The 25,275-nt window shown below is 51.2% G+C and overlaps 3 protein-coding genes across 8 annotated transcripts in view; 1 reads left to right on the top strand and 2 right to left on the bottom strand.

Annotated features, from left to right (window-relative positions):
- The window catches only part of LOC123745261 (myelin transcription factor 1), a 213,040-nt gene that overhangs the window by 83,382 nt on the left and 104,383 nt on the right, over positions 1-25,275 (bottom strand). The window lies entirely within an intron of this gene.
- Positions 9,024-9,761, top strand: LOC123745108 (protein starmaker-like). The gene has a single exon (XM_045725414.2). It carries the CDS (start codon positions 9,024-9,026, stop codon positions 9,759-9,761), a length of 738 nt encoding a protein of 245 aa, XP_045581370.2.
- LOC138350103 (uncharacterized) overlaps positions 21,419-25,275 on the bottom strand; it is a 20,688-nt gene continuing 16,831 nt past the window's right edge. The window contains exon 4 of the mRNA XM_069300396.1: positions 21,419-21,857. Coding sequence (XP_069156497.1) covers positions 21,419-21,857 — 439 coding nt within the window. The remainder of the gene's footprint in view (positions 21,858-25,275) is intronic.

Below are 25,275 nucleotides of genomic sequence, written 5' to 3' on the forward strand. Positions count from 1 at the left end.
TGTGGTCGCGTAATAACATTAGGGTCATCAACTCGGGATAATTAACAAAGCCCAGATGTGTCTTCAGTATTCCGGGCGAAGGTCCCAGGTCGGTACACGGCAAACAACCTCATCGCTTTCTCAAATATGCCCAACCGCTGCTCCTGTGTCGCCTTAACACCCGCCTCCTTCTACGGCTCGACATTACAGGTGTTTGAGCATGAAAGCAAGCCTTAGTGGGGGTTGTGGCTTCGCCTTGTGTTGGGTTGGATGGCGGCGGCACGAGCAGAGACAGCAAACACAGTTTTTAATGAGACGAGTGGCGTGAGCGGCGCGCCGGGGCCAATCTGTTCCTCATATTTGTGTGCTTGTGTACTCTACTGTTGGCACGGTAAACAGTGGCCCTGGCACTCTTACCTGTGAAGGCGTCCCTCATCTGTCAGCCTGCCTCACCTGTGTTAGCCTGCCTCACCTGTGTTAGCCTGTCTCATCTGTGTTAGCCTGCCTCACTTGTGTCAGCCTGTCTCACCTGTGTTAGCCTGTCTCATCTGTGTTAGCCTGCCTCACTTGTGTTAGCCTGTCTCACCTGTGTTAGCCTGTCTCATCTGTGTTAGCCTGCCTCACTTGTGTTAGCCTGCCTCACCTGTGTTAGCCTGCCTCACCTGTAACAGTCTCTCACTTCACTAAACACTTTTCACTCCTCTCACTGCCCCTAAATACCCACAACACCCTTCACACCCCTCCACACCCCTCCACACCCCCCACTCCCCGCACCACCCCTCCACACCCCCCCACACACCCCCACACCCCGCACCACCCCTCCACACCCCTCCACATCCCCCACACACCCCCACACCCCGCACCACCACCTCCACACCCCCCACACACCCCCACACCCCTCACCACCCCACACCACCCCTCCACACCCCTCCACACGTCGCCACAATCCGGCCTCGCGACCCTAACCAAAACAGCGAACAATTGTTTCCCGCACTTGGCGAAGGGGTGAGGGCTGAGAGGCAAGTCTGGGGGACGTGGTGTTCACACAGTTCTGTATAGTTAACGAGGCTGGGGAGGACGCCCCCTGCTGCCCATCACTAAGCCACGGCTGGAGAGCTGCCCACTCTATATATCTATACATACAATTCAAGGAAAATACATGAGGATTTTGTAAATCTTTTGAAACAATACATTCACATTAGTACAGAGGAGATGTCAGGTAAAGGAACAATGTAAAATCCCTAACATGTATAGCTTTCAGGTACTGCTGTGCTAGACGGTGTCCCGGTGGAAGTCAATATCAAGAGAGGGAAGAAAGGGTCCCAGTGGAAGCCAATATCAAGAGAGGGAAGAAAGGGTCCCGGTGGAAGTCACTACCAAGAGAGGGAAGAAACTGGTCCCGGTGGAAGTCAATACCAAAAGTGGGAAGAAAGGGTCCCGGTGGAAGTCAATACCAAGAGAGGGAAGAAAGGGTCCCGGTGGAAGCCAGTGCCAAGGAGAGACCGGAAGGTCTCTCCTTGGTCTCTCTCTATGGAACGACAATAATAAAAATACATATATCATTATTGCTATTGTCATAAGCTATTGTCATAAGCTATTGTCATAAGCTATTGTCATAAGCTATTCGCTCAGGTAAAGTTCAGTTTCGCGTGGCCAGTAAGTGAATGGGTTACCTCACGACAACAGTCTCGCTCCGAATGCCACGCCAACCACCTCCTCCTCTCGCCCAGGACAAAACAACACTTAGTGTACCGGACTCGTCACTTAAGACTGGTCGGTACAGCGACGGCCTCGCTTCTTGCAGGTCAGCGTTCGATACCCGACGGTCTAAGGTACCTTTTGTTTCCTCTGTCATTTTCCTAATAGACTTACCAGGTACTATTTTAGTCCTACTGGTTTAGTGCTCTCTACTAATAACTTAATCTGCCGGAATCGCGCGCCAGCCTTCCTCTGCAGAATAGAGCAACACTAGAGCACCTGCCCTGATGGCCACCAGCAGCCCCGCACTTACACCATTAAACATAATCACAAATTCAGGGCGGCGCACGGTCAATTCTGCTCCAATCAGTCAAATTGACAAGCACCTCACGCGGTTGTTGCACAATTGTTGGTGCCTAATGTTGCCGCCGCCGCTCACCCGTGGCGCTCACGTCGCCCAACACCAATGTGAAAACACGTGTTGGGAGCGAGTTGGGGAGGGGGACACGAGGCCAGGGGGGTCTGTCTCCCCCCCATCACCCCACGCGAGGCCAGGGGTCTGTCTTCCCCCATCACCCCACGCGAGGCCAGGGGTCTGTCTCCCCCCATCACCCTACGCAAGGCCAGGGGTCTGTCTCCCCCCATCATCCCACGCGAGGCCAGGGGTCTGTCTCCCCCTATCACCCCATGCGAGGCCAGGGGTCTGTCTCCCCCCATCACCCCATGCGAGGCCAGGGGTCTGTCTCCCCCCATCACCCCATGCGAGGCCAGGGGTCTGTCTCCCCCTATCACCCCATGCGAGGCCAGGGGTCTGTCTCCCCCCATCACCCCATGCGAGGCCAGGGGTCTGTCTCCCCCCCCCACTCCATGCGAGGCCAGAGGGACTGGATCCTCCCCACCCCCCCACCCCCACGCCACCACCCTTAACTCAGGGTAATTACTGCATCCCTCTAATTACTTAGTATTCTGCTGCTACTGCGCTCTTTGTGTTCTGTGTTTAGTGTGTGTGTGTGTGTGTGTGTGTGTGTGCGCGCGTGTGTGTGTGTGTGTGTGTGTGTGTGTGTGTGTGTGTGTGTGTGTGTGTGTGTGTGTGTGTGTGTGTGTGTGTGTGTGTGTGTGTACTCACCTATTTGTGCTTGCGGGGGTTGAGCTCTGGCTCTGTGGTCCCGCCTCTCAACCGTCAATCAACAGGTGTACAGATTCCTGAGCCTATTGGGCTCTATCATATCTACATTTGAAACTGTGTATGGAGTCAGCCTCCACCACATCACTTCCTAATGCATTCCATTTGTCAACCACTCTGACACTAAAAAAGTTCTTTCTAATATCTCTGTGGCTCACTTGGGCATTCAGTTTCCACCTGTGTCCCCTTGTGCGTGTCCCCCTTGTGTTAAATAGACTGTTTTTATCTACCCTAACAATTCCCTTAAGAATCTTGTATGTGGTGATCATGTCCCCCCTAACTCTTCTGTCTTCCAGCTGTGTGTGTGTGTGTGTGTGTGTGTTAGTGTGTGTGTTATCTAACAGCCCCACCACAGCAGACCCACCTGTACCTGGCCCTTGCTAACAGCCCCACCACAGCAGACGCCAAGTATCCATAGCGGGCAGACATTGAAGAGAACAGCTGATTTTATCCTCATAACTTTTTCCCTAATCGCCGTAACTTGTGCTTAATTTTCGCCCTCCCTTCCTTGCCTGGCGAGGCTACAATTAAACTGAGTGTGACGGGCATACCAGCGCCTGGCGATGGTGCGCTTCTCCCACCACCACATCCCCTTCCTATCACATCCCCAGCCTACCACATCACCGTCTCATACGGCCGCTACCACACTCGCAGCAGCCTTATCTTCCACCACCACACGCACGCCTCCCTACACATTCACACCAAAACAAATGTACCCTAATCACACCTGTACCACCATACATGCACCCTTCATCATGAATGGATCACGTAAGTAACCTCAGTACACCTGCACAACCACCCCTCTATACCTTCCTTGCACCTGTACCATCGCACCTGCAGTATCACACACACACATGCCATACCACATCCTTACCCTCATCCCACTAGCTCCACTCCCACTCCTGCCCTCCCACACTTGCTCCCCATCATCTGTATCCTAGCTACCTACCCCTGCACCCCACCTAACATCTGCTAAATCATTCCTAAACAGCCACACCTGTTCCCCTCATCAAACCGGCACCACCACACCTGCACCTGTGTTTGGGTTAGCATTTGTACCGAGAGTCGTGTTTTAGTATATAAACGGGCCGCTCACAGATGTTACTCTCAGAATAGGGTACTGGGGCAGGTTTGCTGGTACATGTGGTACAGACAGGTACATGCGATACAGCCAGGTACATGTGGTACAGCCAGGTACATGTGGTACAGACAGGTACATGTGGTACCGCCAGGTACATGCGGTACAGCCAGGTCCATGTGGTACAGCCAGGTACATGTGGTACAGCCAGGTACATGTGGTACAGCCAGGTACATGTGGTACAGCCAGGTACAGCCAGGTACATGTGGTACAGCCAGGTACATGTGGTACAGCCAGGTACATGCGATACAGCCAGGTCCATGTGGTACAGCCAGGTCTATGTGGTACAGCCAGGTACATGTGGTACAGCCATGTCCATGTGGTACAGCCAGGTCCATGTGGTACAGCCAGGTACATGTGGTACAGCCAGGTACATGACGACAGTTGTGAGGTATCTGGAGTGAGCTGTACCCTAGCCCCAAGGTAGTACTGGAAGGAGAAAGTCCCCTAAGGGTCTAGATATCCCATAACTAGTGGAAGAGAAGATTTCAGTTCTGTGGCTAATGGGAGGCAGCCATGATCGTCATGTCTTGGTGACAATCGTTTCAGACATGCGCTGAATTCGGTGACGCATTTTGGTGTAATTTCTAAGATAAATTGTTTAGTAGTTTAGGGAGGCGAGTTGCTGCAGTAACGGTGAGTGATGTGAGGGAAAAAAGTTGTACAGTGATTAAAAGTGTTAAAAAGGTAAAACAAATTACTGCCTGGCAACAGTTAGGGTCGGTTCCCACCCTAACATGGCGTCAGTTTGCATGGCAACACTGCAGATAGTTTGTCAATTGCGAAGTCATAAGTACGATAAATTTGAGGAACTTACGACAGTGTATTATTTGTTTAAATAATTATCCCTCTGATTTATGAATCTTAAATTTAGGACACTCATAATTGTAATTGCTCGAAGTATCTAGGTAAGGTAATCCTATCAGGATTACAATCAGGAGGAATCAGGAGGAAGCACTAAGCCATTACGACTATACAGCACTTGGGAAGGATATGAGGGTAAGGGTAAGGGTAAGCGTAAGGGTAAGGGATGGGAGGGAGGGGGACTAGGGTGCCGGTATCTCCCCCAGGGGGAGGACTGCCACTACAGCTCACCTCTGACAGTCGACGGCTGCTGCTGATCTCCTCATGGTGTACTAATGTACTCTTGTCGTTTCGCATTTTCACCGCCCAACATTCTTCTCATAATCATAAAGTGATCCGTGATAATTGTTGGAATGTATTTGGTGGTAAAAGCGGTAACATTTAGAGAGAAAAACATAGAAGTAAAATGTTTCCCCTTGACCAGATAACACACTAGAAGGTGAAGGGGCGACGACGTTTCGGTCCGTCCTGGACCATTCTCAAGTCGATTGTGATTGTTATTCCTGATTGATATTCAGTCAATCGACTTAGGAATGGTCCAGGACGGACCGAAACGTCGTCGTCCCTTCACCTTCTAGTGTGTGGCCTGGTCAACTTACTTTAACCACGTTAAAGTAAGTTGGTTGGACGGTAGAGCGACGGTCTCGCTTCATGCAGGTCGGCGTTCAATCCCCCGACCGTCCAAGTGGTTAGACACCATTCCTTCCCCCCGGCCCATCCCAAATCCTCATCACCACCAATGGCTATATAGTCGTAATTTCTTGGCGTTTGTTCCTGATAGTTCCCTTCCCGTGCCCCTTGCCTTCCTAAGTATATGTGCGCCCATTGGTTGCTATGTAACATAATATGTATTGTCGGGAGAACCTTCCAGATATTCTGTCACTGACATTAATAATTTATATTTTTCATGATCTGTATTAATAATATTATGCCAGTGGAGATGCCTATCTGTGGGTGTTTGAGTGATGTGGTGACTTTGCTGTTGTAATTAAGGTCATATTGGGCTGGGACTGTGTGTGTGTGTGTGTGTGTGTGTGTGTGTGTGTGTGTGTGTGTGTGTGTGTGTGTGTGTGTGTGTGTGTGTGTGTACTCACCTATTTGTGTCTACAGGATCGAGCATTGACTCTTGGATCCCGCCTTTCGAGCATCGGTTGTTTACAGCATTGACTCTGGTCCTATTTCCCTATCATACCTGGTTTTAAAATTATGAATAGTATTTGCTTCCACAACCTGTTCCTTACGTGCATTCCATTTTCCTACTACTCTCACGCTAAAAGAAAACTTCCTAACATCCCTGTGACTCATCTGAGTTTCCAGCTTCCATCCATGTCTCCTCGGTCTGTTACTATTCCATGTGAACATTTCGTCTCTGTCCACTCTGTCAATCCCCCTAAGTATTTTATACGTTCTTATCATATCCCCCCCATCTCCCTTCTTTTTTCTAGTGTCGTAAGGCACAGTTCCTTCAGGCGCTCGTCATACCCCATCCCTCGTAACTCTGGAACGAGTCTCGTTACAAACCTCTGAACCTTGTCCAGTTTCCTTATACGCTTCTTCAGATGGGGGACTCCATGATGAGGCGGCATACTCTAAGACTGGCCTCACGTAGGCAGTGTAAAGTGCCCTAAATGCCTCCTGACTTAGGTTTCTGAATGATGTTCTAACTTTTGCCAGTGTAGAGTACGCTGCTGTCGCTGTGTGTGTGTGTGTGTGTGTGTGTGTGTGTGTGTGTGTGTGTGTAAGTAGCAGTGGTGACACAGGTGCTGCCACGAGCACCCACCAGTGTTACACGTTAATTAAGTGTACGTAAAAAAAAGTATTTTATAATTATCTTACATCCCTCATATTTGAGGAATTGCTAATGTTATAACTCGTTCTGTCTTACATGTTAATACATATATATATATATATATATATATATATATATATATATATATATATATATATATATACATATATATATATATATATATATATATATATATATATATATGGAGACACTCCAGACGGTGCTTCCCTTAACGTAGTCACATATATTAACTGACCTTTCCTCTAGATAATTTTTTTCTTGTTAAGGGAGGGTTAAGGGTCAATACTGAAGCATCTACTGCAGTTCTTAAGGGGGTTGACACCTTAACCTTCTGGCGATAAGATCCTTATGACCCGCTAAGGTCACTCATGTTCTTAATTATAATGTTTCTTAAATAATGTTCTTAAACTCATGTGGTGGTCAGGACCATAATGACAGCCACACCCCACCAATGGTTGGACCACACACCTGCACTATCATTACACACACCTGCACTATCATCACATGTACACCACCAAAGCTGCACCACCACACACCTGCACTATCATCACACGTACACCACCACACCTGCACCACCATTACACGTTCACCACCACACCTGCACCACCACACACCTGTACTATCATCACACGTACACCACCACACCTGCACCACCACACACCTGTATTATCATCACACGTACACCACTACACCTGCACCACCACACACCTGTACTATCATCACACGTACACCACCACACCTGCACCACCACACACCTGCCACACCAGACAACACTGCCAGGGGCTACAGGCGGCTATACACACACACACACAACTCTGCAAGCAGCAAGCCTGGAGCCTCTCCTCGCTTGAGCTGCCTCAGGACGGACCCCGGATAACACCCTAAGCTTTAAGATGAAAATGGCGGCGGGGAATGAGAAGGAAGCCACGGGGCCACGCAGGAACAATGCGTCTTATCGCGGGCACAGTCACATTTCTCACGCCACTCACTTTTAAATTTCTCATTAGCACCGGCGGAGGACGTCCGGGCTTAGCGCGAGATGAAAGAAATATAAATGTATCCCTTAAAGATAAGCTTCTCAAGCAAAATTTAAAAATTCGTACGGAAGCAATAATTCATTCTGAGAAGCGAGGAGACTTTTAAAGAGTTTATAGGAAGTTTTGCTACGCGGCCGCACTGGGAACTAGTTCCTGTCGCGGACGCCGACCTGAGTACCGCGGCTCCTCAACCTTACTTAAATCTCTCTCAGTTTAAAATCTTTCACTTCTATATTTTTATATAAATATCCCGGAGCTCTGTTGAAGGCAAACCTCGTATATAATATATAGTGACAGAAGGAGTATTATATGTAGTGAGGCCGCCAATAAAAAACATATTTACACATATAATAATATATAAAAATATAATAATAATGATAATAAAAAATGTAATAATAATTAGAAATATAATAACAGAAACAACACAGCCGCCCCCTCCCTCCTTGCCCCCCCCCTCCTACAACCCCCACATCCCCCCCCCACCTCCTCCCCCCCACCTCCCCCCCCCACACCAAACACAACAAGTGCGATCAAGAACAAAAAGTTCTCTTGAACTCAACAAACAAAAACAAACAGCAAGCAGCTGTTCCTTGTGTACAAAACAGCGCTTGAGATGCGACAAACAAATTGTCGGCTGTTTCCAACAAACACACACAGCGCTGTGCTTGCGAGGTGTTTGTTGGGGCTTGTGAGGTGACGTGACTGTTTGGAGGCATGTGAGGTGACGTGACTGTTTGGAGGCATGTGAGGTGACGTGACTGTTTGGAGGCTTGTGAGGTGACGTGACTGTTTGGAGGCTTGTGAGGTGACGTGACTGTTTGGAGGCTTGTGAGGTGACGTGACTGTTTGGAGGCATGTGAGGTGACGTGACTGTTTGGAGGCATGTGAGGTGACGTGACTGTTTGGAGGCATGTGAGGTGACGTGACTGTTTGGAGGCATGTGAGGTGACGTGACTGTTTGGAGGCTTGTGAGGTGACGTGACTGTGTGGAGTAAGCTAAGAGAGGTAAATTATGAGGTGTTCCCTCACAGTGTTCGAGGAGGTGGAAAGCTGGGAAGGAGGAAGAAAGAGAGAGAGAGAGAGAGAGAGAGAGAGAGAGAGAGAGAGAGAGAGAGAGAGAGAGAGAGAGAGAGAGAGAGAGAGAGAGAGAGAGAGAGAGAGAGAGAAGATGAGAACAAGAGTAGAGTTGGTAGTGATACTGGAGCACAAGATTAAGGACACAGGAACCACGACCACATATCCAGCATACACAAGATAAGTCTGGCTAAGATCACCAAGCTAGTGAGTGGAGCTGGACAGGTCAGGAGACGTATGATGGGAACTGCTTGCTGGGATGGGAAGGTCTCTAGAACGTGTCACGACCACAGCAAGCAGGGCGACTGTAGTAAGCAGGACGACCACAGCAAGCAGGACGACTATAGTAATCTTGACGACCACAGCAAGCAGGGCGACTGTAGTAAGCAGGACGACCACAGCAAGCAGGGCGACTGTAGTAAGCATGACGACCACAGCAAGCAGGACGACCACAGCGAGCAGGGCGACTGTAGTAAGCATGACGACCACAGCAAGCAGGACGACTATAGTAAGCATGACGACCACAGCAGGCAGGGCGACTGTAGTAAGCATGACGACCACAGCAGGCAGGGCGACTGTAGTAAGCAGGACGACCACAGCGAGCAGGGCGACTGTAGTAAGCAGGACGACCACAGCGAGCAGGGCGACTGTAGTAAGCATGACGACCACAGCAGGCAGGGCGACTGTAGTAAGCATGACGACCACAGCAGGCAGGGCGACTGTAGTAAGCATGACGACCACAGCAGGCAGGGCGACTGTAGTAAGCATGACGACCACAGCAGGCAGGGCGACTATAGTAAGCAGGACGACCACAGCAAGCAGGACGACTATAGTGAGCAGGACGACCACAGCAAGCAGGACGACTATAGTAAGCAGGACGACCACAGCAAGCAGGACGACTATAGTAAGCTTGACGACCACAGCAAGCAGGACGACCACAGCAAGCAGGACGACCACAGCAAGTTTCACGAGCTTTGACATGAAAAAGAAAGTGGATTCTAAGGAAACAACGTGTGCGGGGGAGAGGTAAAAACTGAATTAGGATTTTTTTTCCAGGATCAGGAAGTTATGTTTAGGACACGCACTGAAGAATGTTAACTGGTAAAAATGAAATTAGAAGTAGGCGGAGCTAATATTTTGAAAGTTTGATAACATTGTGTAACATCTTTATATATTTTTGTGTTCCTTGATAATGTTACTTACGAATTGCTTATGCTTCCAAAGGTATAGAAAATACTAATTAATCCCGATATTAATGAATAATTAGACATTAGCAATTAGAAACAACACTTTCTAGCAGCAAAAATTGTATTACAGAGTGTAATGAAAATATCCGATGATTGTGCTCTCGTATACTAAGGAATCCAAGTGTAGTTTATCTACGTCTATGATCATTTGATCTTCTCCATTCCCTCTATTCTTTGAGTGCTAAATTATTCCTTGTCCATGTTCCAAACTGTTGTGCTGAAGTCTACCAGATACATGTATTGTTGAAGTTATATCGCCTATGTTTACTTCCGGTGACTCCTTGGGTCCACCTCCGGCATCTTGACATCTACGAAATCTTGTCTATACTTCTGATCCCATTAACATTATACTGCATCTGTTAGGGTTGGATTCTAGTAAACAAATAGCTTGGAATCTAATGGTCTGTTGCTGTAAATATAAATATTTCCCTTTCTGCGTGGATTGTTTATCTGTCTCTGAATTATATCAGAGCGGGAAAGTATTTATCAACCCTGAATCTACAATGGTTCTATTTATTACAACACAGGGTTCCATTAGCCTGCGTCATGACTGCATTATATTACAATGTATATATCTCAGTGACATTTACCAAGTTTAACACTTTGTCTCTTCTTGAATACTTGTATAGTAACATTTGCCTATTTTAAACATTCTGGCAGCGCCCCTGTTTCCAATATTAAAGATATGTGCTACTGGGTTACTGGACGAAGCTTCTATTACAGTATCATCCTTCCTTCACACCGTCCTTCAGTGTCCATGACGAAACTGTCTGTTTACACTGCCAGAGTTGTCTCCCTTTCTCAGCCCTCTCCTCCCAGATACATGGTGTATACTGACCATGTGTCATTATGTATCTCCTCGTTGTGGCCTTCATCATCACCAAGTAATTAAAAGCAAAAACCATAATACAGTTCTTACTGGTCCCAAGGCCGATTGTGTACAATATTATCTCAACATTATCAGCTCTGTGAGCGACTACCAGCCCCAGCCTTGCAGGGAGGTCATGTTAGTGTCCTTGCTGGGAAGTTGGGTTAAGATGTTTCCTTCTGCTACCTCCACCAGCTTTGTCGTGCATGACTCTTCCCGTCTTGCATGCCAGTCTCTGTCTTTATGGTCCGAGTATTGGAGGGGTTGGGGTTGGGGGGGGGGGCAGAATGTGAAGATGGAGAGCTTTGTGACTCTAGTGACCTTTGACCCCGGTAATCTGGTGACCTCAATAAGTTGGTGATCACAGTAACCTGGTTACTTCAGTTAGCTGGTGATCACAGCAACATGACCGCAGTAACCAGGACGACCACAGCAAGTAGGACGACCACAGCAAGCAGGGAGACTATTGTAAGCAGAACGACCACAGCAAGCAGGGCAGCTATAGGAAGCATGACGACTACAGCAAGCAGGACGACCACAGCAAGTTGAATAACCAGAGTAGTCACTATAGAGGCCATAGAGATCTGTCAGAACATACCATGGCAAAGAGGAAGGGGAATAGTGAGGATGAGCATGAAGTGGAGGGAGGGAGGGAGAGGGTGGGGGTAGAGGCTAGGAGATATTATAAGACAGGATTGCAAGACGACAGGGAGTGTTAGAAGGGAGTAGAAGACAGAAAGTGTAAGACGGGAGGAAGAGAAGGAGGTAAGAAGGCAGGAAGGAAGGAAGGAGGGAGGGAAGGAGGGAGGCAGGGAGGGAGGAAGGGAGAGAAGAACGGAGGGAGAGAGAGAGAGGGAGGGAGAGAAAGGGGGGGAGAAGAACGGAGGGAGAGAGAGAGAGAGAGAGAGAGAGAGAGAGAGAGAGAGAGAGAGAGAGAGAGAGAGAGAGAGAGAGAGAGAGAGAGAGAGAGAGAGAGAGGAGACTGGAAGCCATGGTAACAGTAGCCAACAAACTTTCTCAACTCATGTTAAAGGGAAGGCCTGCCTCTGTGTGGGCTGTGAGGGCGGCAGGGGAGGGCAGGGTGGGTGGTGGCAGGGGAGGGCAGGGTGGGTGGCGGCAGGGGAGGGCAGGGGGAGGGAGAACACCAGCAGGGCGGCAGGGAGAGCAAGACAAGAGAAAGAGGAGCGTGGGTGGCAGAGTATGGAGGGGTGGCACTGGGTGGAGGGCGGCAAGAGTGGGTGGCACTGACAACATGGCAGGTAAGGGAGTGGCAGGGAGTGCCAGGTTACGAGGCGGGTGCCAGCAGGCGGACACAGCCCACCAGGACGAGTGAGGGACTATGAGGCCCCTCACTCGTCCTCATAGAACACAATTACCTCATAGAAGTAATAGTAAGGAAATGAATGACTAGAAATGATTAGAAATGACTAGAAATTGAATTGAAAATGACTAAATGACTAGAAAATTTGATGTCCTTGAGTCATGCATAAAGGTTTAGTTGTTACACTTGAAGGCTGGATCTTATTGTGCACCCCATACTCATCCTGTGAGCGGTAGTGTATTGTGCACCCCATACTCATCCTGTGAGCGGTAGTGTATTGTGCACCCCATACTCATCCTGTGAGCGGTAGTGTATTGTGCACTCCATACTCATCCTGTGAGCGGTAGTGTATTGTGCACTCCATACTCATCCTGTGAGCGGTAGTGCATTGTGCACCCCATACTCATCCTGTGAGCGGTAGTTTACTGTGCTCCCCATACATGCTAAGTATGGGTGTAATCATTCTTCCTTGAGGTATACTCAGCTGAAAAAGCACAGAAGAGTTTTCCTTGACCTCTCTGAAGAGGACTTGATGTGCTTGTCTCTGAGGCACCTTATTGCCCGGGGCAGCAGCCTTCACTTGGCTCGAAACGAGATTATATGTTCGAAGATTAGATTTCTATTTTCTGTGTCGAAACTTTTTTTGAGTTACCACAAGCGCCGCACGAGAGAGCTTCACCTCTACCTGACGAAATATTCAGCACTGTCTGAGTGGTTCTTCTGGGAGGAAGCAAGCCAATCAGGTACTGAGTGTCTTGATTTCTGGTTAGACCCATTAACCTGCTCAGTACAATCCTCTCGAGAATTTTTCCACGCAGGATGTTGGAGACAAGGCTCGGAATGTCTTTAGAGAATTTAGCTTGGGTATCACGAGTCTGTGTCCAGCGGTCCGGTAGCTACCCCCTAGCTGTCTCAGGCTATGTCTCACAGTAGAAACAGGCAACTCTTGGGCAGGTCAGCTAATACTCTCAGAGTGTCGTATGCTAGGCCATCCGCTCCAGAAGACGGAGTTCTATATTTCGCGAGTGTAATAAAGGTTTTTTCAATAATTAAATTTTGATTCAGATTATTACTAGCAACTGACACCCTGCAACCGGATCTGGACACGTTCAGAAGTGATGTGGAAAGGGGTTGGTAGAGTTTGACCGTGTCAAATGCAAATTTATCAGATTAGGAATAGGATTGAGAAGACCTGCACAACAGTACAGATTGAAAGAGAAACAGATTCGTGCTTCAGTGAAGCAGAAAGACCTGGAGGTAGATATAACCACAAATGACGACCATACCACACACAAGAAGATGAAGAAACAACGTTTCGGTTCGACCTGGACCACTATCAAGTGAAGGCTACGTCTTGATAATGGTCCAGGACGGACCGAAACGTCGTCGTCTCTTCATCTTGTGATGAGTTGTTTGGTCATCATATCTTCAGCCACGGTATTATGACACATCGTCTGTATATCCACAAATCTTATACCGGACGCCAACATTAGCAGAAAAGCATCGTGCAGCGTCCGCTAAGCCTGCAGGAGGTAGAAGACAGGAGCCCACCCGGCCGCTGTGTGAGACCCAGTCTTAAGGAGCCACCAACCCGACATGGAGCCCTCGTCTGGGAAAGGAAAAGGAAAAACCAGAAATGATCCGAAGATAATCAACCAGGATCGTTGCTGAGCTGAAGGCCTTAGCTTCAAGGAAAGACTGAGGAAACTGAATCTCACCAAACTGATGGACAGGAGGAGTAAGAGGGACATGATAGCGACATATAAGATTTGAAGAGAAATTGACACAGTATTCACAAAAGACCTGTTCAAAGTTATGAACTTTTTCAGTGTTAGAGCCGTCAATAAGTGATATAGGGTTGACCAAGAAGTCGTCGAAGCTAACTCAACACAAAATTCAACATTGAAATATGCTAACAAAAATGAAAGTGGGAAATGAGTAATTGTATTAAATTAAGAACGTCCAGAAGGCTGGTACAGGAGTCGAACTTGTCCCTGAAGGCACATCTAGATGAGTGTATCTACGTGAGTACACACACACACACACACACACACACACACACACACACACACACACACACACACACACACACACACACACACACACACACACACGCTGCTCTAACAACTAAGTCATGAACTTCAGTACATATGTAAACCCACTGCGAGTATAAAGTTACTAATACCATCCGTGGTCCCATGTCTATATATCTACTACTTCTGGTGCCTACAGAGACGAGCTGTTAGCTCTTGGACTACGTTAGTCTCACCTCAGGAGGTCTAGTGTACTCACTCCCAACCTTATATTCTCTCTCATACCTACTACACGTACTTCCTTCTAGCACACACACACACACACACACACACACACACACACACACACACACACACACACACACACACATATATTCACAGGATGCAGCCTGTAGCAGCTGTCTAACTCTCAGGTACCCATTTACTGCTAGGTGAACAGGCGAATCAGGTAAGAGAAACTCTGTCTAATTGTTTCTGCCTCTGCTAGAAATCGAACCCGGGCCTCTTGCACTACGACACGCGAGCGCTGTCCACTCAGCCGCGCGCGTGCGTGCGTGTGTGTGTGTGTGTGTGTGTGTGTGTGTGTGTGTGTGTGTGTGCGTGTGTGTGTGTGTGTGTGTGTGTGTGTGTGTGCGTGTGTGTGTGTGTGTGTGTGCGTGTGTGTGTGTGTGTGTGTGTGTGTGAATACCACAAGCATGCGCAGTAACACCAACACTATACAGGTCACAGAGCGCCATCTCGCGCAGTATATTATAGATTAGGGGAAAATAAACAAAACCAATTAAAAAAATAAATACTCAAACAGCCGAAATAAGTAATTCAGTAAATAATGAAATCTAAAAAACAAAAAAATATGATCAAAATAAATCATAAATAACCTAAATAAAAGCCTTACAAACAAACAAACAAACAAACAAACAAACAAACAAACAAACAAACAAGAGCAGGTGGGCGGTGATTGACCATCTTGCGAAGAAATGTTAAGAAAAGCAAAACTTTTCCGAGGAAAATATAATTCTTTATTTAGGTTATCGCGTGGCCGGTGGTGGTGACCCTGGCCGGTGGTGGTGACCCTGGCCGGTGGTGGTGACCCTGGCCGGTGGTGGTGACCCTGGCCGGTGGTGGTGACCCTGGCCGGTGGTGGTGACCCTGGCCGGTGGTGGTGACCCTGGCCGGTGGTGGTGACCCTGGCCGGTGGTGGTGACCCTGGCCGGTGGTGGTGACCCTGGCCGGTGGTGGTGACCCTGGCCGGTGGTGGTGACCCTGGCCGGTGGTGGTGACCCTGGCCGGTGGTGGTGACCCTGGCCGGTGGTGGTGACCCTGGCCGGTGGTGGTGACCCTGGCCGGTGGTGGTGACCCTGGCCGGTGGTGGTGACCCTGGCCGGTGGTGGTGACCCTGGCCGGTGGTGGTGACCCTGGCCGGTGGTGGTGACCCTGGCCGGTGGTGGTGACCCTGGCCGGTGGTGGTGACCCTGGCCGGTGGTGGTGACCCTGGCCGGTGGTGGTGACCCTGGCCGGTGGTGGTGACCCTGGCCGGTGGTGGTGACCCTGGCCGGTGGTGGTGACCCTGGCCGGTGGTGGTGACCCTGGCCGGTGGTGGTGACCCTGGCCGGTGGTGGTGACCCTGGCCGGTGGTGGTGACCCTGGCCGGTGGTGGTGACCCTGGCCGGTGGTGGTGACCCTGGCCGGTGGTGGTGACGGTGACCCTGGCCGGTGGTGGAGATGGTGACCCTGGCCGGTGGTGGTGACCCTGGCCGGTGGTGGTGACGGTGACCCTGGCCGGTGGTGGAGATGGTGACCCTGGCCGGTGGTGGTGACCCTGGCCGGTGGTGGTGACGGTGACCCTGGCCGGTGGTGGAGATGGTGACCCTGGCCAGTGGTGGTGACCCTGGCCGGTGGTGGTGACCCTGGCCGGTGGTGGAGATGGTGACCCTGGCCGGTGGTGGTGACCCTGGCCGGTGGTGGTGACGGTGACCCTGGCCGGTGGTGGAGATGGTGACCCTGGCCAGTGGTGGTGACCCTGGCCGGTGGTGGTGACCCTGGCCGGTGGTGGAGATGGTGACCCTGGCCGGTGGTGGTGACCCTGGCCGGTGGTGGTGACGGTGACCCTGGCCGGTGGTGGAGATGGTGACCCTGGCCAGTGGTGGTGACCCTGGCCGGTGGTGGTGACCCTGGCCGGTGGTGGTGACCCTGGCTGGTGGTGGAGATGGTGACCCTGGCCGGTGGTGGTGACCCTGGCCGGTGGTGGTGACCCTGGCCGGTGGTGGTGATGGTGACCCTGGCTGGTGGTGGAGATGGTGACCCTGGCCGGTGGTGGTGACGGTGACCCTGGCCGGTGGTGGTGACCCTGGCCGGTGGTGGTGACCCTGGCCGGTGGTGGTGACGGTGACCCTGGCCGGTGGTGGAGATGGTGACCCTGGCCAGTGGTGGTGACCCTGACCGGTGGTGGTGACCCTGGCCGGTGGTGGTGATGGTGACCCTGGCCGGTGGTGGAGATGGTGACCCTGGCCAGTGGTGGTGACCCTGGCCGGTGGTGGTGACCCTGGCCGGTGGTGGTGACGGTGACCCTGGCCGGTGGTGGAGATGGTGACCCTGGCCAGTGGTGGTGACCCTGGCCGGTGGTGGTGACCCTGGCCGGTGATGGTGACCCTGGCTGGTGGTGGAGATGGTGACCCTGGCCGGTGGTGGTGACCCTGGCCGGTGGTGGTGACGGTGACCCTGGCCGGTAGTGGTGATGGTGACCCTGGCCGGTGGTGGTGACCCTGGCCGGTGGTGGTGACGGTGACCCTGACCGGTGGTGGAGATGGTGACCCTGGCCAGTGGTGGTGACCCTGGCCGGTGGTGGTGACCCTGGCCGGTGGTGGCGACGGTGACCCTGGCCGGTGGTGGTGATGGTGACCCTGGCCGGTGATGGTGATGGTGACCCTGGCCGGTGGTGGTGATGGTGACCCTGGCCGGTGGTGGTGATGGTGACCCTGGCCGGTGGTGGTGATGGTGACCCTGGCCGGTGGTGGTGATGGTGACCCTGGCTGGTGGTGGTGGTGACCCTGGCCGGTGGTGGTGATGGTGACCCTGGCCGGTGGTGGTGATGGTGACCCTGGCCGGTGGTGGTGATGGTGACCCTGGCCGGTGGTGGTGATGGTGACCCTGGCTGGTGGTGGTGGTGGTGGTGGTGGTGACCCTGGCCGGTGGTGGTGATGGTGACCCTGGCCGGTGGTGGTGATGGTGACCCTGGCCGGTGGTGGTGATGGTGACCCTGGCTGGTGGTGGTGGTGGTGGTGGTGACCCTGGCCGGTGGTGGTGATGGTGACCCTGGCCGGTGGTGGTGATGGTGACCCTGGCCGGTGGTGGTGATGGTGACCCTGGCCAGTGGTGGTGGTGGTGGTGATCCTGGCCGGTGGTGGTGATGGTGACCCTGGCTGGTGGTGGAGATGGTGACCCTGGCCGGTGGTGGTGATGGTGATCGTGGCCGGTGGTGGTGACCCTGGCCAGTGGTGGTGGTGGTGGTGACCCTGGCCGGTGGTGGTGACCCTGGCCGGTGGTGGTGACCCTAGCCGGTGGTGGTGACCCTGGCCGGTGGTGGTGACCCTGGCCGGTGGTGGTGACCCTGGCCGGTGGTGGTGACGGTGACTCTGGCCGGTGGTGGTGATGGTGACCCTGGCCGGTGGTGGTGGTGGTGACCCTGGCCGGTGGTGGCGACGGTGACCCTGGCCGGTGGTAGTGATGGTGACCCTGGCCGGTGGTGGTGACCCTGGCCGGTGGTGGCGACGGTGACCCTGGCCGGTGGTAGTGATGGTGACCCTGGCCGGTGGTGGTGACCCTGGCCGGTGGTGGTGATGGTGACCCTGGCCGGTGGTGGTGATGGTGACCCTGGCCGGTGGTGGTGATGGTGACCCTGGCCGGTGGTGGTGATGGTGACCCTGGCCGGTGGTGGCGACGGTGACCCTGGCCGGTGGTGGCGACGGTGACCCTGGCCGGTGGTGGTGATGGTGACCCTGGCCGGTGGTGGTGATGGTGATCGTGGCCGGTGGTGGTGACCTTGGCCGGTGGTGGTGATGGTGACCCTGGCCGGTGGTGGTGATGGTGATCGTGGCCGGTGGTGGTGACCCTGGCCGGTGGTGGTGGTGGTGACCCTGGCCGGTGGTGGCGACGCTCACCCTGGTCACCCTGCTCACCCAGGTGGGTTGAGCGGCATCAATAAGCTGACTGTGCAGCACAGCTAATCAGCAGCGATCAGCAGTAATCAGCAATGATCAGCTGCGGTCAGCGACAGATAAAAGGACAGTGGGGTTGACGGCGGGGGTCTGGGGTGGGTTGCGGCGTTGGGCAACAGATGGCGGGGTCGGGCAGGGGGCGGCGGGCCAGGTGTGCCCTGCCGCCACTAGATGGCAGGGAGGGCGCCAAGCCAGCCCGGCCTCCACCAAGACGAGAGTTGGAGTCATCTATCATGGCGGACCCACCACCCGCACTCACTCGCTCACTCACTCACTCACGCACGCACCGCACTCTCATACAGGCTCATTCACATACACTCATACACTCGCGCCCACACACCCCCCCCACACACACTATTTTACACGCGTGCACACACTCCCACGCGTGCACACACTCCCACGCGCGCACACACTCCCACACACACTCCCACATACATAACATAGGTGTTACACACCTGCACCCAGTCACAATAAAATACGCACGCACATGTACAGTATACTCAAGCGCACGCATACACGCAAATACACTCACATACAGTAGGCTACGTTGTTGGGTCACAACCAAGTTTCCTTTGCTCGATCCCCGCGGCGGGGCAGTAGGGTTTGCGCACTGTTTCTTTTCACCTGCTGCTTGTGATATCAGGGGAGATATTGCATTTGAGAACTGGTAGGTAGAAAGGCGGGGTCCAAGAGCTGAAAGGTCGATCCAGCAGGCTGGATAGGTGAATACACACATTTACGCACGCACACACACCCATACTCACACACACTCAGAGAAAAGAGTAACACCACGTGAATAAAGCGCAGTTAATCGATGCAGGTGTGTGTAGAGGTGAGGCGAGAGGGTTGTAGATGGGGAGGGGGCAGTTGAGGTGGGGAGGGGCATGTGAGGTGGGGGAGGGGCATGTGAGGATGGGTTTGGGAGGGTGGCGTGGTGGGGGCGGGTGCCAAAGAGGTAGGGGGAGGATATGGTGGCACTGGCCCCCGACACAGCGCCACCACCGCTGCATATCTCATGGCTGACAGATTAGCGGGGTGGTAAAGGAGGCTGGACAAAGAGTTGACCGCCTCCCGGGGAGATGGCAGGACAGAGGCAGCTCCCACCACCACAAAAGGACGCCTGAAACTTTGAAAGTCATCCATCATGAGTTGCAGCGCCTTCCCCTCCCGGCCGAGTCTCCGACACTCGCAATTCTCAGCGGGAGGTGGCCAAATGTTGCGCAAATCTTGCCAAGGGTAAAGTTGCAGCACGGTGGCCACTGCTGCAGCGTGGCTAGACATCCCTCCAACACGCGGGAGAATGCATCACAGTCCTTAACTCCGGTCTGTTCTGGCGACATTAAACCCCGCAGGTGACGTCACAATACTCACATCACTATGCTCAACTGAGTTAATAGTGACTTTAGAATAAATTGATTTACCAACACCCGTGTTATGAGTGTAAACAATACCCGTGGATGAGTAAATAATGCTGAGTCTATGTAACAGTTAGAACAAGGGAACTAAACATATTATAACTGATAATATAAAAAAACGACGGGTTAAACGCCTAGGACCAAGCTCACGAGGCGTTCAACTTGTCACCGTCAATCCGGTGCCCCTAAATATCATACGAGAGAAGCCTAAGACATCGCTCTAACAAGAGAAACGCTGAATAAAAACCCTCGTAGATTAGATAAAGCCTAAGATGTAAGAAGATTGCAAATTCTTGAAGCCCTACACATAAGTAGAACAACCTATTATAAACCCTCAAATATAATCATTCACTCTCCCCACTATGACAACGAGAGCAAGGCAGGAATGCGAACAAGGCAATGATGACGTGCCCAGAACGCCCCACCATGCCCACTAGGCTCACCTGTATTCTCATTACAGTATCACCTGACTTAATGTTGTATGCCTATTTTATTAACCCACTTTCCCTCTTCTCATTTATTTCGCATTTCACCTGCCAGAATTTTGTACGCTCTTGACTTCCCAGTGTTATAAATCACATAATTTCTCATCTGTCTGGTCATTCCTCACTTGAGAGTGAACAATGCAGGTTGGAAATGTTGTGTAAATTATAATAAATATAATATAGTTAGTTTTATAAATGCAAGTTAGTTATAACTGCAAAAACTATAGTTAGTTTTTATAAATTATAATAAATATAATATAATTAGTGTTTGTTCTTTTAGTCATCTTTGAACAAATATAACATTAGTAGAAATCCTCTTCTAATTAAACCTAATTAAACTAATTAGGTTTTCGAATTAAACGCTGTATGCAAACTATATAAAAAGTAGGAGCAATTGGCTGGCACCTTCTGCCACCCAACGGCACCCTCGAAGGTGCCATACGAGCACCTCGTATGGCACCTTCATACGAGAATTAAAAATTGTGAAAGCTATTCGAAAAGTCTAATATTCCACCTTGTAATTTACCTGTCTGATGCTATGTTTCCTTTGTTTAGTCACAAAACATAGGGTCGTCCGACACCATTAATGACAGGTCCTGTACATGTTGCTTATGTTCTCTGAGACTGCGTCGTGTAGCCTGTATCCAGCGTGAGGTCAGCACTTTCTCCATTATATTTTCCGTGGGTCACAGAACAGGTGTTGGATGAGGGACGGATGGCATTGAGAAATGAGTTGAAATGTAATGAACGAATTATGTAATGTTGATATGATAATAACCAAGTTGTGGAAGTGAGAAAGAAACGAGAGAGAAGGGAATGAGAGAGAGGAAGGGATAAGGAGGGAGAGAGAAAGGGTGAAGAGGGGTAGGGGAGGGAGGAAGAGAGAGAGAGAGAGAGAGAGAGAGAGAGAGAGAGAGAGAGAGAGAGAGAGAGAGAGAGAGAGAGAGAGAGAGAGAGAGAGAGAGAGAGCAGGAAGGGGGATGGGTAGTTGGACTCCAGGCTGGGATCGGAGCCTGTCATGGTACGTCGGTAAGTGCCTGATGGATGGACCATCACGGCCTCCCGATTGATGGAAGGAAGAAGATGGGCTGATGCAGTGCTGGGTGGGCGGAGGGTGGAGGAAGGGCTGCTGCAGTGCTGGGTGGGCGGAGGGTGGAGGAAGGGCTGCTGCAGTGCTGGGTGGGCGGAGGGTGGAGGAAGGGCTGCTGCAGTGCTGGGTGGGCGGAGGGTGGAGGAAGGGCTGCTGCAGTGCTGGGTGGGCGGAGGGTGGAGGAAGGGCTGCTGCAGTGCTGGGTGGGCGGAGGGTGGAGGAAGGGCTGCTGCAGTGCTGGGTGGGCGGAGGGTGGAGGAAGGGCTGCTGCAGTGCTGGGTGGGCGGAGGGTGGAGGAAGGGCTGCTGCAGTGCTGGGTGGGCGGAGGGTGGAGGAAGGGCTGCTGCAGTGCTGGGTGGGCGGAGGGTGTAAGGGAGCATGAAGGGCAAGAGGAATCAATACTGATGAAAGACGAGAAGGGTCACCACTAGTTAGCAAGTGTAAGAAACATCACTACTGAAGGGAACAAGGATGGGCAAGAGGGTCCTAGTGGTGAACAGTTGTGCCCTTCGTGCTCTGTGCTGTTCTGACCCTGGAGCATACCTGGAGCATATCTGGAGTATACCTGCAGCATGCCTGCAGCATGCCTGGAGCATACCCTCTCCAGGAATGCTCCAGGTATGCTGCAGGAGAAGGGCAGCCCAGAGCAAGAAGGGGCACAAGTAGTGATGGACAAGAAGGGCAGGTATGGGCGAAGATAAAGAACAAGGAAGAAGGCAATATGTGCAGGTCAAGTGAACAGTGATGGAGGAGGGAGAACATGCTTACGTAAGGCAACACTGACACTCATACACAAGAACAATGAACATTAGGGCAAGCAAGGATGGGTATGGGCGCGCTATACCGTCCTGCCCAAGTGGTTGGGGGCAGTGTTAAGTGATACCCAATGTTACCCAATGATATCCAATATAACTCCTGTTTTGAGCAATAAAAACATTCATAACCTAAACGCAGGGCCCAAGAGCTGAAGCTCCATATATGATCATGTAAGGGGAAAAATAAGCAAAACCATGCAAAGTTGGGTTTAATTCCTTCCAGCAGAGTCCGGGTGCACTGCGGACTCTTGAATTCTCCTTTAGATAAAACAAGATCGGATACCCGGCTGCGTCCGAGTCTCTCTCCTCCCTCTCAAACCCACTCCCTCCCCTCTCACTTCTCTTCACCTATACCCCCCCCCCTCTTCCATTCTGCCCCATCTCCCCCTCTATCATCTCTGTTTGCCCTTATTCCTCCGCTATTATTATTACTTAAGTATTGATCAAGAGCATCCCATGTTGGGATCGAAATATACAGTCCACATTTACTCATGTTTTCAAAATAGTGGGTTATATATATATATATATATATATATATATATATATATATATATATATATATATATATATATATATATATATATGTATATATATATATATATAAATAATATATATATATATATATATATATATGTATATATATATATATATATATATATATATATATATATATATATATATATATATATATATATATATATACTGAGAACAGGTTTTCCTTAAGACACAACATTAAGCGGAACAACATTATTAAAATTGCTAAATTTCTTATGGACAATCCCCCTATCCATTATTATCCATTATAATTATCCATTATGGATAATGGATAATTCTTATGGGCAATAATTTCTACGTAAATACCTTTAAGTAGACGGGAAAAAATTCATACGAAAATTAAAAATTGTGAAAGTTATTGGGGAGATCCTGGCTGTCTAGGTTTGAATTTTTGAAGGAGGTGAGAGTGAGACAGAGGGATGCTGGTGGAGAGGGAGACAGAGGGATGCTGGTGGAGAGGGAGACAGAGGGATGCTGGTGGAGAGGGAGACAGAGGGATGCTGGTGGAGAGGGAGACAGAGGGATGCTGGTGGAGAGGGAGACAGAGGGATGCTGGTGGAGAGGGAGACAGAGGGATGCTGGTGGAGAGGGAGACAGAGGGATGCTGGTGGAGAGGGAGACAGAGGGATGCTGGTGGAGAGGGAGACAGAGGGATGCTGGTGGAGAGGGAGACAGAGGGATGCTGGAGGAGAGGGAGACAGAGGAAGAGAGTGTGGTGATAACCTTGGGCGGCCGTTCAAGGTTCGTACACAAATATACACTTAGAGCGGCTCTAATGTGTTAAAGGTATTAGGAGCATGTTGGTCTCGGGAGCACCTAGTACTTACAGGTAACCGGTATTGTACTGGTTACGGTACGAGACACGGTACTAGAGTTGAGTTCCTGAGGTAGTCAGCGTTTATAATGATTATATATATATAAATATATATATATATATATATATATATATATATAAAAAGAGAGAGAGAGAGAGAGAGAGAGAGAGAGAGAGAGAGAGAGAGAGAGAGAGAGAGAGAGAGAGAGAGAGAGAGACCATGGGTGGATTCTGTGATATCTGCTTTGAGTTCATGCATGATTCTGCTTCCATCACTTCCCCTTGTGCGTGTGTGTGTGTGTGTGTGTGTGTGTGTGTGTGTGTGTGTGTGTGTGTGTTCATGTGTGGACAGAGTTGCACCGGAGGCTTGCAGGAGGCGGCCAACAGTTCGCCAGAACACCGTCGAGTGGCGTGTGGCGCCACCTGACCTTCCTCCGCCTCCCTCCCTCCCTATCTTCTTCCCTCCCACTCTGCCCTACACACACACACACACACACACACGCACACACACACACACACACACACACACACACACACACACACACACACACACACACACACACACACACACCCACGTTTACTGCTCGTTCCTACCCCCATACCCCCATTCTGAACTACCCTGGGTAACCGTATGGGGGTACCTATTGCATTCCCATACGAGACTATAGACCCCATTGGGCACCGTGTACGGCACTGGAAGGTAGAAAACGAGCATTTGGACTCACTAAACTGCCGAATTGCCGGGCAATGAGCTAACTATGCTTTGGGGACGATGGTTCCAGGGTCATTAGGGAGTTGAGTAAGGACGTACCCCTTCCCGTCGTGTCCTATTGATTACTGGCACCAGCGACCTAAGACAGGGGGGAGGGGGGGAGGGGGAGGGGGTGGGGGGAGGGGGCAGAGAAAGTTTCTAAAGTTGGACCAAGTTTGAGAATGGGGGGGGGGGAGGAGGGGGAGGGGGAGGAGGGGGAGGGGGAGGGAGAGGGTTGGTAGGGGGAAGTCGGGCCAGCACAGAGTTTGGGGGACTTTTAGGGGGGAAGGGGGGGAATGGGTGGTTGTAGTGCTGGAGGAAGAGCGAGGGTGGGTGGGTGGGTGGGCGTGGGTTGGGTTGTGGTGGTGGGTGGGATGGTGGTGCATGGTGGTGGTGGGTGGAATGGTGGTGATGGTGGTGACGGTGGTGACGGTGGTGGTGACGGTGGTGGTGACGGTGGTGGTGGTGGTGGTGGTGGACACAGTAGGTGGGCGGGCAAGAGAGGTGGGTGGTGGTAGTGCAGGTGCAGGAGCCACCACACCACCCCCCAGCATGTACACGGTAGCCCAGGTCATCCCCGCCCTCTGCTTCACTAACTACCCACATGTAGTCAACGCCGACCACTCTGTGCTTGCACGCACACGCGAGGGTGACCCTCCTTAAGCACCTACGAGGCTTCAACACATCACTGAGTCAAGTCCAACCACTTGGGCTGGACGGTAGAGCGACGGTTTCGCTTCATGCAGGTCGGCGTTCAATTCCCGAACGTCCAAGTGGTTGGGCACCCTTCCCCCTCCCCCCTTTTCATTCCCAATCCTTATCCTGACCCCTTCCCAGTGCTATATAGTCGTAATTGCTTGGCACTTCCCCCTGATAGTTCCCTT

Source organism: Procambarus clarkii, chromosome 44 (assembly GCF_040958095.1).
Source record: "Procambarus clarkii isolate CNS0578487 chromosome 44, FALCON_Pclarkii_2.0, whole genome shotgun sequence".
In the NCBI taxonomy this organism is placed as follows: Eukaryota; Metazoa; Arthropoda; class Malacostraca; order Decapoda; family Cambaridae; genus Procambarus; species Procambarus clarkii.

Excerpts from the sequence above, each read along its gene's own strand:
- LOC123745108 (XM_045725414.2), top strand. The coding sequence starts at position 9,024 with ATGGGAACTGCTTGCTGGGATGGGAAGGTCTCTAGAACGTGTCACGAC.